The 16669-nt window shown below is 38.0% G+C and overlaps 1 protein-coding gene across 2 annotated transcripts in view; it reads left to right on the forward strand.

The window, feature by feature from the left end:
- The window catches only part of LAMA3 (laminin subunit alpha 3), a 111255-nt gene extending 95379 nt beyond the window's left edge, over window positions 1–15876 (forward strand). For both annotated transcript variants that reach the window (XM_048289411.1, XM_048289413.1), the window contains exons 56-76: window positions 157–299; window positions 1345–1518; window positions 2648–2799; window positions 2898–3060; window positions 3537–3670; window positions 4162–4309; window positions 5154–5273; window positions 6197–6321; window positions 6642–6762; window positions 7901–8041; window positions 8767–8897; window positions 9748–9882; window positions 11496–11640; window positions 11943–12094; window positions 12487–12676; window positions 12969–13109; window positions 13916–14075; window positions 14210–14337; window positions 14456–14549; window positions 14895–15014; window positions 15182–15876. In XM_048289411.1, the coding sequence (XP_048145368.1) occupies window positions 157–299; window positions 1345–1518; window positions 2648–2799; window positions 2898–3060; window positions 3537–3670; window positions 4162–4309; window positions 5154–5273; window positions 6197–6321; window positions 6642–6762; window positions 7901–8041; window positions 8767–8897; window positions 9748–9882; window positions 11496–11640; window positions 11943–12094; window positions 12487–12676; window positions 12969–13109; window positions 13916–14075; window positions 14210–14337; window positions 14456–14549; window positions 14895–15014; window positions 15182–15327 (2963 nt within the window). In that variant the 3' untranslated portion in view covers window positions 15328–15876. The remainder of the gene's footprint in view (window positions 1–156; window positions 300–1344; window positions 1519–2647; window positions 2800–2897; window positions 3061–3536; window positions 3671–4161; window positions 4310–5153; window positions 5274–6196; window positions 6322–6641; window positions 6763–7900; window positions 8042–8766; window positions 8898–9747; window positions 9883–11495; window positions 11641–11942; window positions 12095–12486; window positions 12677–12968; window positions 13110–13915; window positions 14076–14209; window positions 14338–14455; window positions 14550–14894; window positions 15015–15181) is intronic.
- The last annotated feature ends 793 nt before the right edge of the window (window positions 15877–16669 follow it).

Consider the following 16669-nt stretch of genomic DNA (forward strand, 5'->3'; position numbering starts at 1 on the left):
ACTTTTAGTGAGAGCTCCCTAATATTGTAGGACCAGTCAAAACTGTTCTGTCATTACCCTGCCCTCTGCTTTCCTGATAATTGTGTAGCAATACCGTATTTCTGCATCTTGCCTTCCTCCTCCTTTTTAACATCAATGATTTTTCTTTCATTGCAGTAAACAATTTGACAAACCAGCTTCCAGATCTGTTCAACAAGATCAAAAGTATCAACCAACAGCTGATGCCAATAAGCAACATCTCTGAGAACATCAATCGCATAAGAGAGCTGATTCAGCAGGCGAGAGATGCCGCAAATAAGGTCTGTCCTGAGCATTGCAATCATGCTTGACCTGTTTGGATACACAACAGTACTTTCGTTCCTCTCTCTCTTTCTAGATCATTTTATTTAAATGTGTGTGAAAGACCAGGCATAAATTTAATTCAACGGCACTGCCCAGCAATTGAAGTAACTGTGATGATGGGAAGCATAATAATTAGTACATAAAAATGACAGGATGCAGTAGCATCCTGCTACATCTTTCTCCCATTAGTTTTTTTTCCCAGGGCATCTCTGTAATACTTATTTGTTCAGCAGCCTCTTGCCTTCCAAGGTACATTGTGCTGGCTTTGGCAGCAGGGACAGAGTTGGCTCTGCAGCTTAGAGACAGGGCTCTCCACCCATGCACGGCCAATTGAAAGCTGATACTGCCAAAAAAGTTGCACAGCCCTGTGCTCTCATTACTCCAGCTGCTCCAAGATGTTAGAAGCTGACTACTAGCACCTTATTAGACTGCCCTTTCTCATTTAAGCAACTGCTGTAGTGGCTGGTGATAGTGTGGTGTCAGGTCCCTAAGAAGCATCCCTGAGATCAGCACAAATAGCCTAGAGTTACAGAGAATAAGAGGAGTCAGTGATCATAGTGTATTTAGCTGTAATAGGACATGTCTTTATAATATCAGAGGTGTGTTGTAATTCCCAGCAGACAGTCAAGTCCAGCTAAGTGAGGCATCAGGATGTGTTTGTAGACATCTAAATAATTCACAGACTTGCTCTTTAGAGCTGCAGGGCACATCCTTCCCTGTCCGTGTATTGAAGATAGTAGATACTTGACAGAGGCACAGTTGATTAATAGATGTCTGGAATAAAAAAGTGCTGTGTTAAGTATTGATAATACAGACTACTGTGTTATCCAGTCTGCTTCCTAATTATTTTGTTTGGTAGGATCAGAGTCCAAATCTGTGGTAACTGATGGCTGAAACATGACTAGGATGTGTAACAGGTTACTTTGCAATTAAACACACCAGTGAAATAGGAGCAGTAGCAATAGTTAATTGTAACATGCTGAACTTTGGTTTTCTTCACAGGTTTCTATTCCTATGAGGTTCAATGGCAGCTCTGGTGTAGAGGTTCGACCTCCGAGCAACCTTGAAGATCTGAAAGGCTATACTTCACTTTCCTTGTTTATCCAAAGACCTCAGCAAAGATCCGACATCCAACAGGGGGAAAATAGGTTTGTCCTGTACCTGGGTGATAAAGACGTAGGTATATTTTGATATTTAATCTGATTTTTAGACTAGACACCGTGTTTTGAGAAAAGGATGGGAAGTGACCTGTTCTGACTGAAGTTTGTAGCTACTGTTGGCCTATTTGTTTACAATTGCCTTTAAGTGGTGGTAAAAGTGTTTTGTTCATTCCTTCCCTGGCAAAGTAACTAGTAAGTGGCTGAGCCTTGGCCTTTGATGCTTTGCTATTTTGCTCCTTTGGAAGTTACTTCTTTGTCATGAGTACCATCACACAGTCTTATCAGAACTGTCAGTTTCTGCAGCAGTCAGCACAAACTCAGCCCAACTCCTGCCTTAGAGCTTTGACTCTTTTCACTCTGGGTTTCTCTGTTGGTTAAAAAAAAAAAAATGCAATCATTTCAGTTTTAAAATTCAGCCTCTCAGCTCTTCATTTTTTTGTTTTTTGAATATGCAGAATAATGCAGACCTGCTTGTGCATTCAGGTTTACTCAATCACCATCAAACAATTTAAAAATTTCCTGCATGTGGTTCCTAGTCTTGTTATTTGACAGCTGCTGTATCTGTAGTGAGTCTCATGCCTACACAGAAAGCTGTTAAGAGGTATTTGTTCTACACTGGATTTTATATTTTTACCCCTGAATAACTAGCCGGGACATTCATTGAAAGCATTTTAATCATTACTTCTGAAATACAGTATCTTGAAGAAATAAAATGTGATTTTTTGGGGAAAATGACTTCTTCCAGTCACCTCAGTAGGAACCATTGTCCATCACTGAGTGTTGTTGTGAACATCTTTTTTATTTCACAGATGTTGAGTCTGATTCTGAGTAAAGGTGTCATGTTTTCATTGCTTTAGCTGGGAGATGTTACAAGTGACAAAAATATTTTAGATACTATTTTTACAAAAATAAAAAGCCACGCATGACTTTTCAATTAGTTTATAACTATAGTAATTGAATCAGTGCAACATATAGGATTACAATTTTTTCTTCCCAGTACTTACAAACTTAATTCTCATCATTAGGTGCGTGGATTTCTTATGACTCGTGCACAGCATGTTGATGTCTCTGAGGAAGTAACTGTGGTATTTTACCTTCATTAAAATTAAAGATTTATTAATTATTATTTGCTTTGCTACTTTTAGACCTCCAAGGACTACATTGGTATGGCTGTGAAAGAGGGTTACCTTACTTGTGTCTATAACCTGGGAGATGGCGATGGAGAAATAAGAGTGCAGTCATTGCTGACTGAAAGCAAAACTGAGGAAGCTGTTATGGATCAAGTTACGTTTGAAAGGTATAAGATCCACGGTGCACAAGAGTCTTCTCAAAAACCTGCTAATAACATCTTTTATTAGTGTGATGTGATATTCTGCCTGTCTGTTTTGGTTTTAGGATTTACCAGTATGCAAAGCTGAAGTACATCAAAGCCGCAACCTCAGTTTCTCCAGATTATGAAAACCCTAGGAGTGCAAGCAGTGGAGACAGTGACATGCTCCTAAATCTTGATCCCAGCAGTGTTGTCTTTTACGTTGGAGGATACCCAACAGATTTTAGGGTACAAAGAGCTTCTTAGTGTTTTAAAAAGATTTGGTGTTAATAATCCCATTTTTCTTATGAGTAAAGATTGCAACTAGCGGTCTTTCAAAAACATGTGTAAAAGTTTATCTATGTCAGTAGGAATAGATGGGATGCAAGGAGATGCTACTTCCTACAGAATCTGCCTGGCTTGTAGAATGCTAGAGCTCAGAGAAGGGAGCATGCTGATACTTCACTTGCCGAGGAAAGCATGAAACCTGTTCAGCCCTGCTACATACTGTTCCCAATCCATGTGACTCTTTTAAATTGTGCTGCAGTACACCTAGGGTGGTATCCGACAGTTTGGATATTATATACAAGCATATAATATCTTTTTTATATATTTAGAATGTCATATTCTGTCTTAATAATGTTTGCAGTAAGTCTTAGCAGATAACAATGTAAAATTTTGTTAGCTAATTTTGATGAAATGGTTTTAATAACACTGTTTTTCAGCCTCCACATAATCTCAACTATCCTCATTATGAAGGCTGCATTGAGTTACACAGCCTAAATGAGCGTATTGTCAGCCTTTACAACTTCAAGAGGACTTTTAATCTCAACACCACTGAAGTGCAACCCTGCAGAAGGTATGATATGAACACAGAAGTGTTTCACAGTTCTGTGATTTTATCATTATGAATTCTTGCCTTTTCACATCCAGAAGAATAACCACTGTAGCTAAACTGGTGATTTTTTTCTAACTTTTGGTCATTATTACATTTCTTAGAGAAAATCCTCAGTAATGACATGATTCACGTTTATGGCAATCTCAATCTGTTTAAATTTAAGTGTTATAAAATCCAGACACAATTTGTGGACTAATGTGTTCAGCTACTTTATAAAGTAAATATTACAATAAGTTTAAAAACGTCTGTCATTAATGATTTCCTCTCTAAAGACCATATATGAGTCTGATAGAAGCCAGTAGAAGGCTTTCTCTCTGCTTGGGTTAGATCAGAATTTGGCCCTATACCAAATGGTTTAACTTCATCTTTTTAAAAATTATAATGGCAATAAGTACATGTGGTAGAAGTTCTTGCTCTCATATATTCACACCTGTGACATTGAATTATTGCAGGTATAAAGAAGAGACTGACCAAAGATATTTCGAGGGCACTGGTTATGCCAGTATCACAGTGAGACAAGGAAGTGCTGAACAAGAACGGTATGAGCAGACAATTGAGACGACTGCAGATGAAGGCATCGTGTTTTTTGCAGCAAATGGGGTAATGTGTGGAATGCTTCTGTCTGTTTTGTGGTTGAAGAACATCTTAAAAATCTTGCTTATTAAAGAACATGTTAGATTTAGTAATAACTGTAAGGAAATGTCTTAGAAGTGTTATTTCATCTGTGTGGAAAATTAGTAGATTCTGCTGTATGTGTAATGTCATATGGTTTAGTCTTGGGTAGTTGTGCAAGAAACAGGGAGTTGGACTTACAGGTCCCTCCAGCTTGAGATAGTCTATGATTCTACAATGGTTGGTGAATACTTACTTTGTCAGCGCTGAGTGAAAATCATTCTAAGAAGCTCCTCCATTAGGCCATGCAGAGAATTAAGAACTGGGGGCAGGAAAGGAGAAATGCAATTGGAATCAAATCAATGCTGGAATATTGAAATCCTCCAAAATTGGAAGTGCACTCTTCCCAAATCTAGATATGTGTGGAAACAGAGTAAGAAATAATATAGGAAGGGACATGATGACTTTTACCTGTAAAGATGCTCAAAACCACAGTGCTGCTACTTATCTAGTAATCTTGTAGGTGTATTTGCAATCACTGGGACATACTCTGGATAATTTTTCAATGCTGGAAAAAGTCAGTAAACATTTGAAATGACACAAAGTCCTTTAGAGATTTGGAGAATACCTGGAGCTGATAGCAGATCTGTTTATAATAGTTTAAAGTAATTATGATGGATTAATAAAAGTTTTAGTCTGCCTTGTGTTATCATTTCCCTGAAAAGCTTTCTTGAAGCAACTAGATAGCTTCATTAAAATTATTCATATGAAAGTGCAATATATATCTGAAATTGTGGCAGTTTAATTGTGGTGGTGTTTTTTTTTATTTCAGGATCAGTTCATCAGTGTGCTCATTAAAAATGGTCGTACAGTTTTTAGATACAAACTTGACTCTGAAACTCCAAAAGAAGTAGAAGCCAAAAAAATTGTAAATGATGGAACATATCAACAAGTATGTAATTTTAAAGAATCAAGGGATCATTATTTGTAAAAATACATATTAACTGAAACTGTCCTGTTGTAAAGTTTAGTTGTGGAGTTTTCCTTTTGTGTGAGGAAATCAAGTCACTGGGGATTAGTTTGGACATGTGAAAATTAATCTTTCTCTTGTCCTGCTTTAATGTGAATAGTACAGTTTTTTTAACAGTGAAACCACCAAAGGAAAAAACTTGGTCAGAGCAGTGCTTTACATAAAGATAGCTGTGTACATTGCAATTATTTGCATTAGTTTCATACTTAGATTAGTGTTTTCACCACCTAAGGGTTTATTTTTTCAGGGTGGGCTGATCTTTATAGAGATAACTCTTCGGCAGTCTTTGTTGTTGGCTTGTTTCCTTAGCTTCAGTCCAGCTCTTTTGTAGCAGTACCAGAGCGAAATCGTAAATATATTGTTAAAAACCTTTGATTTCCTTGTTGGTTAGTTCTCCCTTTTCCCCTTAATATATTTCCAACTAAATAGTGTAAGCTGCAGGGTCTGCTGCAAGGAATCTTTATGCTCTACTGGGTCAAGTTACCGTCAGCCAGCTGACTGACTTAGTTTTTGTGTCAGGCAGCAGCTTCTGAATCTTCAGCTGCAAATACAAGACAATATCTGAATCTTAGCTGAGGCGTGTCTTTAGGGCAATCTTTCAGATGAAAATAAAACCTCACCTTGTATTTGGATAGTTGAACATTTTCCTTAGGTATTTGGCTTTGACTAAATTCCCAAAGTTTGCAAAGTACCTTAGAACTACTGCAGTTATCCTTGATTTAAGTCACTAGTAAACAAGAGGAGGGGGGAAAAAACCACTGTGTCCTGCTCTGGGGGTACTTTTAATCAGCGGAATGACTTTGTTTCTTCCAAGTGGAATGATTCTCATTATTCGTGTATTTCAGATTACTTTGGTGCTTGACCGAAAAAACAGAGTTGTGTATGTCAGTCCTGGTATTAAAGCCAACATACGTGTCTTCAGTTTCACTGAGTACTACCTAGGTGGAGTTCCATCTTTTCTACGGGAACGGTGAGTAACTATAAAAAGACTGTAATATTTTAGGTTTGTAGGGAAACTCCATCTAAACTCTTTCCTTACACAATTTCTTTCACGCTCTGTTTCGACTATCTAGTGTGACATAAAAAATCAAGTGTATAATACATGATCGTAATCTGTGATTTTTGGCTAACGGTGAGATCTTTGTTGGGGTGCATCCTAAAGATTGGGTTTGATCAGCACGAGGTATGTGTACACAAGAAAGATTGCTCTCAATCTCTTGTTAGTATAGTGGTGTGTGCTTTGAAATGCCAGGCTACTGAACTCTTTTTCCTTCCCCTCCCTGGAACCAGCTTTAATATATCCACACCTCCATTCCGGGGCTGCATGAAGAACGTGAAAACCCCAATCACTGCATCTGTTGTTTTTGATAAGACTTTTGGTGTCAGCAAGAAATGTTCAGATGACTGGAAGGTAACTAATTAATCTCCTCAAAAGCTTCTGCTGGAGTTCACAGACTCTGGTTTGTCTATAAATCCTGGGCCATTATGTTTTGCTTAGGTCAAAAATTATATTTGGTTAACATATGATGGCAGTAAAAGAACCTGCATTGGGTATGAAGATACAGAAATAAAAGAGACATCACCCCCACTGTGATAGCTTGTTACAGCACATAGTCCACCCTCTTATTTAATACTGTTTACAATTAAGTATTCATATTTACCATATAAGCTTGTTGGCTTCCAGTTGCTGTTATTGACTAGGCTGGAATACTTAATATTGCACTGTGTCTTTCCTCTTGCCAAGGTGTTTACACTTCCTAATTAAATGACTTCTCAGCCTTTTTTCTTGAAATATCTTAACAGGCTACTTCCATTGAAGTCTCTCATTCTAAGGCTCCACTCATCTGATTGTTTCGTAGTTATTTTCTGTGCATCCTTGAGTTTTGCCACATTCTTTTTAAAACGGGACAATGTGACATTTCAGTGCTGGCTTAACCAGTGCTGCGTGGAGAGATGAAAACTATCCTCCTTCTGCTTCTACTTACTGCTACTTAATGGTGCATGATCTCATTTGCCCTTTTTACTCATTTGCCCTTTGCACTGAAAGTCTGTGCTTATTTTCTTTCACTTGTGGCATCTAAACTTTTCACAGAGCATTTTCTTCAAGGACAATCTTTGCAGAGGATCTAGTCTTCATTCTCTGTATCTGTACAACTTCTCATGTATTAAAAGGTGTCCTATGACTCACATAGTTTCAGTTATGTAGCTCATCTGCATGGCTTCCTAGTTACAAACTGTTCCTCCAGCTACTCAGTTTTGTGTCCCCAAATGTGAAAACTTTCAAAGCCAGAGTAGCTAGAGATGAACAGCTGATTGTTCTCAGCAAGTCTCCTCTCCCTTTTTAGAGTTTCTCATATCATAGTTAATGCTGGTGAAACTAACTCTGGCAGTCTGTTCTGTACTGAAATAATGGTTTTTGAGGTTTGCTTTGTGCTTGGTTTTGACTGGAGCTGATCACAATTATGTTGAGTGGGGCAGCCGTTGTCTCATATTGGCGTTTCTTCTGATTAAAAGGAAGATCACTGAAATCACTATTTTCTCTCTTTCAGCTTGTCAGATCTGCAGCTTTCTCCAAGGAGGGAACACTGAGCCTGAGTGCAGCAGATTTCCCATTTCCCAAGGATTTCCAAGTTGGCTTTGGCTTTCAGACCACAGCTTCAACTGGAACACTCTTAAATTACAATCTACGGGTATGAAACACATTCTGCTTTAGCATATGTGATAGGTTTTATCTCTGAATCAGTCATGTCAGTTTGTGTCATAAGTCTCATGTAAATTCCTGTATTTGAAGGCAAGAAATGCCTTTTGAGCATGGCATCTTGCATGTCATAGGCCAGAGAAATGCATTCTGGCAATTTCTTCACATGGCCAACAAGTAGTTTGATGAGTAACTGAGCTTTGAACTAGAGCTTTGTGCAGAATAGCTCACACACCTGACACCACCATCCCAATATGTTGCCTAATTGGCTGGAAATTTTCTCAAGAAGAAATGGCTTTCTGCCCACACAGAAATGTTACCATGTCCAAATAGGCAGAGGACAGGGATTGGTTTTGGCTATGATCCCTCAGAAAGCAGGGAAGTTTAAGTAGAACCCCATTCTGGCTGGCTGGAGGAGCTAAGAAGTGAGTGCACACCAGGCATTTGGGAAGTGGAGAACTGACTCCTTCGTTTCTGGGAAAAATAAACAAATATTTTAAATAAATGTTTGCTCTTCAGAGGTATTTTGAAACAGAAGCTATGCTAATCATGCAGAACTTCATATAACATCTGGTACTAGATGACTGAGAAATGCAGTACTAGTGTAAGAAAATTCGTTGCCTACTGGAGGCCACTGAGAACTGCATTAATGGCAGTAGCAAGAACTAACGGCTCTTGCATTTATTTAGCTGATCATTTGGTGGGGTTCTTTTACAGCCTGATGTTCTTTCCATCTTTCTGAGTCCTGGCTCTGTAACTGCAAAGATGCGAGATAAGGAAATCAAACTGGAAAAGAAATATGAAGATGGGTCAGTGCATTATGTGACAGTAATAAAAACAGACACCAGGTGAGTCCAGTTCTTCTGGTTCTTATATGTTGCAGTTGGAGGAAGAAAATTCAAATTTTGTGGGACTCATTCTTTGGATAAATAGCTAGAAATAATCTCTTCTAGCAGAGGATGGCGAAATAATGAAGGGAAAGGACATTTGGTCTATGAATGCACATGCTGGTACCTGTGATGTTTCAGCTGTACCCTACTATGCATTTCTTTTATAGGTTGTGTGAGTTTTGACTGCTTGTCTAGCTGGAGCTTTGAAGTCTTTGGAGTTCTTCCCCTTCCCATAACCTTCATGTGTGTCCCTGTAATACAGGTGGTTAAAGGACCAGGGAATAAGCAAATACTGTGACTGTTTCATCAATAATGATCTGTTATGCAGATATGAGATATTAGAAGAGACAATTTACTGAAAAGCTCCTAAATCATACTGGTTGCTGTGGAATGCATGAAGGGACATAAATGTTAATTGAACTGGAAAGTTTTGAACAGTTGGCTATAACTTTGGGTGATTATAACTCAATACTGTCTGTACCATTTTGACACAAAGAATTAAATCCTATCCCATAGTTGGCAATAACAGCTTTTTCATTAATTTCAGTTGCATCAGGATTTCACTGTAGTACTGAAGTAAGAGCTTCAACTCTTGCTCATTGTCTAATATGGAAAAGCAGAGCGATTTCACAGCAGTCAATAAGCACATACTGAAAAAGTCCCAGAAGTAAGCTAATGAAGCTCTAGCATAATCACAATGTAACAAGAAAACACATCTGTCAAATGATTCTTTTATATATATATGTTTCATTTTGTTTCCTAACTATTTCTTTATATATCATGCTTATTTTTATTCACTTTGTTTCAGAGTAACTCTGATGGTTGATGATGAGTCAAAAGCAGTTGACTCTCCCAGGACATCAAGCGCACAGGAATCAAACAGACCTATAAAATTTGGTGGAGATAATTTTGAAGGTTGCATCTCAAACATCTTTATTAAAAGGTATTTGGTGTAGAAAGGATTATGTTTCATACATTTTGGCCTGTTCTCCTTCTTTAATCATATTAAAATTACTTCTTGCTAAAATGCTTTTTTCCTATGTATGTGAAGCCTCCAGGAATGCATAACTTTGTTGCCCTCAAATACTCTTTCATTCAGGTATATTATACATGGAATCCAATTATAATTAAATCTGCTGTTCAGATGTAAAGGAATTTTAGTCTGAATCATACCTGTTTAGTAGTGTGTTAGCCAAAGAATGAAGTCTGCAGAGTGAATTGGATATGTCCCAACAAGGTATCCAAAAAGATTTGCTAGATTGTATTATAACGTTATAGCTCCCCAGGGAACCAGGTAATGAAAGGAGCAGAGCTACTGACAGAACCAAAACAGTTACAGAAACAAGTGAGAGCATATGTGTACAAATCATCTGCATGATTTAGGCTGTCTCCTTATTCATGTGTTTGTCTGATTATTAGAGACACCTTACAGGCAAAATTTAGGAGAAAAAATATGCATAAATATGTTTCTAGAAGAAAAGCATTCCATGAGTCGTAAGTCACGTCCCTTTGTGTTAGCTAATTTTGTTGAGTCTTTACACATGTGTAGAGTTTTCAAAAAATAGTGTCTTTTGGTTTGATTGTCATACAACCACAGAATGGGTTGGGCTGGGAGGCACCTTTAAAGATCCTCTAGTTTTACCCCTCTGCAATGGGCAGGGACACCTTCCAAGTGCTCAAATTATGTGTTCATTTAAAGCACTACAAGACAATGAAGTAACCTATATATTAAATGTCACATCAGAAAACAAATTTGGAAAGTTTTTGTGCAAAAAGAGATGAAGAATTAATACTGTAGCTGGTCTGATGGAGTGAATGGAGAATTACCAGCATTAAAGAAGTTCAGGTTCTACTCCCAACTCTACCACTCTTCTCATAAAAAGCCACAAGCAAAGAGCTTTGTTGCTTTTTTGTAGCTGTAAAGTTTTTTGTAATTTACTGATTAGAGATGCTTTGTACAACTTAGAAAATTATAGTATTACTTAGTATTATTCTTTATATACATGGTAAATTGGCTTTGACCGTCTTTCTGATAATTTGGTTGTAATACTAGAGCTACATATGAAGATGTGATGGGTTTTGCCCCTTGATAAAACTCATTAGAACGTCTTATTTAAGGAGAGAGTGAAGCAGAACATGATGGTGCCATATTTTCTTGATTTGAAACTGGTTATGTATAATTAACAAAGTTTTGTAGTCTGATTCAGAAATCTTATTCAATCAAGGCTGCTGTCATTTTTTTTTCCTCTTTTTTCAAGGGCCATATATGTTTGTGTTTTTTAAATAGCTTTTGTCAAAAATCACTTTGTTTAGAAAAGATGAGAACAAAACATCAGAGTTTTTCTATAGCCAAAAAGAAATGAGCAGAACCAGGGAAAACATGATTTACAGCATTGAATGTACATTTTTCATTGAAAAATAAAAATTGGTACTTTAACATTGTGTCACTGGGAAATATATTTTGTGCAGAACACAGTTTTATAATATGCTTGTTGTAGATTACACTAAAGAAAAGGAATGCTGAGTCACAGCACTTAACTGCTTTCATCACTACAGGGCAGGTCAGCTCCCCGGGGTTCAAAATCTTGTTGATAATACTGGCAAGAGTGGTGTATCCCTTGGAGCTTGCCAGGAATACGAAAACCTTGAACCAATGCTGCTGCAGGAATTTAAAAATCCTCTCAGGCTTAAGATGCTTAAGGTATGCTTATTGTTGCTGTCATCTTTGCTCCATATTGATGCCCAGGCTGTGTCTGCACAGCCATCATTTCTGGAACTGAGATTCAGATGTTATTTCTTTCCTTACATCTCACATCTGAAGCAAGTTCTCTCTCTGCTGGAGTTTCATGCTAAGCCCACACCTGTCTAGAGTGACAACAGCTTTTCTGTCATTTAGGGAAGGCTGTGGACTGCCTTGGGTGGGAACTGTTAAATGTGTTGATTAAAATGTTTCTATTTTTGTGCACATATAGTAAATGTTTCAATTCCATCTTCCGTTTACAGAATGAAAAATACCTTGATTATTTGAAAGCTGCTAATGTGCAAAACCATACTCTGCCAGCTCAGTTTCATGATAGTAGTGAAGCATATCTCCTTGGAAGCATCCCCAACAGTTTCATGTCCTACATGTTTTCTCCATTGTTATCTACAGACAGGTAATAAAAACGTTCTCTGTTCTCCTCCTAATACTTGAATTGTCAAAGCTGCTTGACTCTTTGGGTGCTGAGTGTAAGGATTTTCTTCTTGCTTATGTCTTGGGCCATAACAAAAGGTGGTTTTAAAGGCTCAGGTATTTTTTTTTCTGTGCAAACATTTACCTAAACTGAGTAGATTGAATGGGATGTGGTGGACAATTATGGTACATGTTGATGCCAGTTCCTTATCCTGAATGTGTCAAGTTTCATTCACATTCAGACATGCAGTGTACTCCATGTTTCCACCAAAATGCTATTCTGCATTTCACAAATGGAGTTTCACTGGAGAACAGAAAAGATACAACAACTAACAAAATAGACCTATACTTGAATATGCTTACTTTCCACTACAGGTTACATTTTTCTGTAGATGTACGGACTCGATCATCAAGAGGATTAATAGTTTTCATGGAAGAAAGCTCTGAGGACTCTTACATGGCTCTCCACATTTCAAAAGGACGTTTTGTCTTTTCACTTGGCTCTGGAGAAAAACAAATCAAAGTCAAAACCAGTATTAAATACAATGATGGGCAATGGCACACTGTAAGTAGTATGGAACCACAGTGAAAGCATAACTAGCATTCAGCAGGCACAGCCCACTGCATTTTTAAGAGAGTAGAAACTCAGTTTTGGTCATCAGAAATTAATTCCTATGCCTGAAAGTTCACGTGGTTACAGGTCTCTGAGAGACCTTGTTGAGACTGAAGGTCTCAGAATGTTATTTTCAGTTTAAATATTTCAACAATATGGTGTCTAGTTTAAAGACAAAGAAAATCTCCAGCGGCTTTCATTGGCCTTTGGGTTTTTTATTCTCTTTTGTTTGCCTCCTGGAAAGGTGGTCTTCAGCACAGATGGGAAGAACGCCCGCCTTGTTGTTGATGGTCTAAGGGCCCAGCACAGAAGATTGGCAACAAATTCTGCCATCAGCATTAAGCCACCAATCTACGTGGGAGGGCTGCCATCACTGAAAAAACAGGTAAATAATTGGCACATCCACCCACACACACTCCCCATGCTGCACTAATTTACATGGGAAAGTCTTTAATATGCAGGATTTCCACGCTGAAAAGCTTTGGGGGGGATTTCCAAGCACTGCATGAGCAGCATCTGTGACTGGTGTTTGCAGTGGTTCATTACAGATCTTCTTCCTCACCTGTTCACACAGCCTTCATCTGGACCCATATTTTCAATATGTTGCTGAGACACTGATGACAACCACGTCCTGTTTTCATTTTTATTCCTTAAAAATAGGGAAGACCAAAGTCACATTTTTAATTCCAGAAATACCATCTTTCTGCAGAACATTTACCTCAGTGGATTAAGCAATAATCAGTAGAGAAGAAAAAGAATAATTCTCATTAAGGAATTATGGATGTAGAACTGGATTTCAATCTGAAATACGTGTCGTTTCTATTTAAAAAATGGGACAATTAATGATCCAGGGCATTTTATAAAATCAGATTTAAATAAACAGACTTAGGAAGGGAAAGGATGCTTGGGATTTCACAATTCTTCTTGCATTGTATTTTTGACACATCATTGGGAAGCATCTGTTCTACAGGCAGGAGTCATGTTAACTCAGAATCAACTATTACCGTGTTTCAAGCACTTTTTTAGAATTTTGGAGTATTTTTTCATTGTATCAAAGATGGTTTTAGGTGCCTTTAGTGCCAGTTGGGTTTCTATAGTCCAAGAGTCCAAAAGAACTGATGTTTAGTATTATTACTAAAAATAAAAGAAGCCATAATGCTTTAGAATTTGTGTTTTGAAATATGCTTTCAGAATATACCAATGAAGAGTTTCAAGGGTTGCCTGAGGAATTTTAAGATGAATGGAAAAGTCATGAATGCACCTCAACAAAAAAATGGCATACTTCCATGTCCGGATGTTCCCATGGACACAGGGATTTACTTCTTTAATGAAGGAGGATATATCACCATTGGTAAGCAGTGTAGAGATTATGGTAAATGGAATTACGTCTGAAGTGTGTATGCGTATGAGTCATTTGTTTTTACATGGTTTTCCAATTATCTCCTCCTATGATCATTCCTCTCCCCACTGTTTAATCCTCCACAGGTAATTTGCTGATGGGATTGGATTTTAGGATTGTATTTACCATTCGACCAAGGAGTTCAACCGGTGTACTCCTCCATGCCGGAAGCAAGCAAGACAACTACTTGACTATTTACATGAGAGGAGGAAAGGTGGGCACAGTCTGTTTCCATTCCAGCTGTATTGCCCTCATTCAGCAGGGGGAATTCTGACCTTCCTCTGTTGCTCCTGTTCTTTGTCACAGTAGCTTAACAGATAACTCCTTTACAGGTCGTTGCTGCTGGAAATAGTGGTGCTGGAGAATTCCAGACATCAGTCACACCTAAAAAACCTCTGTCTGATGGACAGTGGCATACCATTGCAGGTACGTTGCACATACCATTTCTTTTGAAGCTTTGAAGGGATGGTGGGCACAGAGCACTGCAGCTCCAAATTTTTACTGAATCATTTTACTTCTGTTTAGTCTGAGAATACTCTTTAGACAAGGTAAGTGTCTTGGGTAAATTAAAGGCTTTACATAAGATTTTTTTTGGTGGGCTCTGTTAAGCCCCAGACGACCTAGGTTTGTCAGTCTGACTCTGAATTAAAATAAAATCTGTTTTTTCTATGCCTTAAATTTCAAGAAAGATGCTATTTAAAAACAGTGCCATACCTAGCTGATTCTTTAATAGGGTTGAGAAAGAGTTCTCATTTACCTGCTTCTTTGCAGTCTCTCAGAAGAAGAACACTGTGCAGCTAGAGGTGGGCACACAGAGTAACTATACCACTGAACTTCAATCCTCTCCTCCTAGAAGTGTGTATCAGCCACTCTACTTTGGCAAAATTCCAGGTAATATTATTGCTTATTATTTTTTCATGTTTTTTCCTTTCCAAAACAAAGGTCCCATCCATTCATGTAGTCCTATATCATTCCCCCTTTTTGAAAGCCTTGCAATAATTAATGTTCTTTGAAATAATTCTTATTAACTTGGTCTTTCCACCTTTTTTTTTTAATAGCAAATTTGGACATCTCGTGGCTTCCAGTTAAAGACCCATTTTTTGGCTGTCTTCGGAGTATTACCATCAATGACAAACATGTCTCCACCAGGAGAATTTCAGAGGTTCGTGGTGGAGTAAATTTGCACAGGTGCCCAGAGAAGTAACTCTGCTGTTACAGTCATTGTGCACATGTGGGCTGTGTCTGCTGAAGAACTGTGTGGATTCCCCTTTGCTGGTCAGCATCAGGCTGCTTGTTCTGAACAGCCGGTGAGCAAATGCATCCTCTGGATGTGGACTGTGCCAAAGCAAACAAAAAGTATTTGCTTTGATAAACTCCCTTTTAAATGTTACTGATTTCCAGGGTAATCTGTTGTGCCTTTTGAGATATATGCAGAAAATATAATTGCTTATACCCTATGGGGCCAAATTCTGCTCTCACCCACAGCAGCAGAGACTTGAGTAACTCCAATGTCTTAATTTTGGAAATTTGCCTTAATGTTGGTCATCATAAGAGCAAATTTGATCCATTAATATAAAGAATTTTATAAAAATATAAATGTCTTTGGATTATTGTTTATAAAATGTACATTGATGTTAATGTAATAATAATAATATAAATGGAGTTTGAAGCACTTTAAGGAGTGAAACTCTGGGGGTTTGTTACAAAGTTAGGAATTGTGGGACCAAATAAAGGCGGTGTGTTCCTAAAACCATTCATTTTCCTGTTTGGTTGTTTTAACCTGGTAGGTTTTTAATGAGCTTTTTAGAAGCTGCTAAATCCTGCTTGCTTTGTCCAAATATTTCTGTTGGTTTGAAGATGCTGATTTGCCTGAATAAGCAGATATCCATCATCTCTGCTCATCACAATTCGGTTATCTAAAAATCTGAAAAACAGAGTCATTCTTTTGCAATCTTCAGAGCCAGAGAGTCTCCTCCATAGGCAATTATTTTTCTAATGAAATGAAGAAAAGTTTTATCAAGAGTAGCAGCTCATCTGCTACAATTATGGAGCACGAATTACAGGACTAACCCAGCAAAACTGTTTTCTTCAACATTCAAATCTTTATTTTGTACCTGATTGTGACCCACGGTGGAGGGCAGGGAACCCAGTTTGCTTTATTCTTCTGAGTAGAGGGCTGGACTGAATAGACTTGACATGGCTTCCTTTTCCACTGTCTTTCAAAATCAGCATTTTGATAATTTTTTTCCCCAACGCCCTGATGCCAGCCCTCCTTTGCAAAATGAAAACATTTTCTAAGGTTGGTCCTCGATTTAGGGAGGCATGCAGATAAATTCTCCTTCACTCCTAATGCTCCACTGCTGCCTTCTCAATGTACAGCAGCGTGTTTGAAATGATGTGCAAGCTGGACTAATAGAAGCAGATGCCAGATCAATAGCCCTTATGGCTTTGGTCATTAATCCCTTGTCAAATTTTTGCAGCTTTACAGGCCCTTTGCAGGGTGGCAAAAGTGTCAGAAAGCCGTTCACACCAAGTCTTGTGTTGCT

Source organism: Corvus hawaiiensis, chromosome 30 (assembly GCF_020740725.1).
Source record: "Corvus hawaiiensis isolate bCorHaw1 chromosome 30, bCorHaw1.pri.cur, whole genome shotgun sequence".
Taxonomy (NCBI): Eukaryota; Metazoa; Chordata; class Aves; order Passeriformes; family Corvidae; genus Corvus; species Corvus hawaiiensis.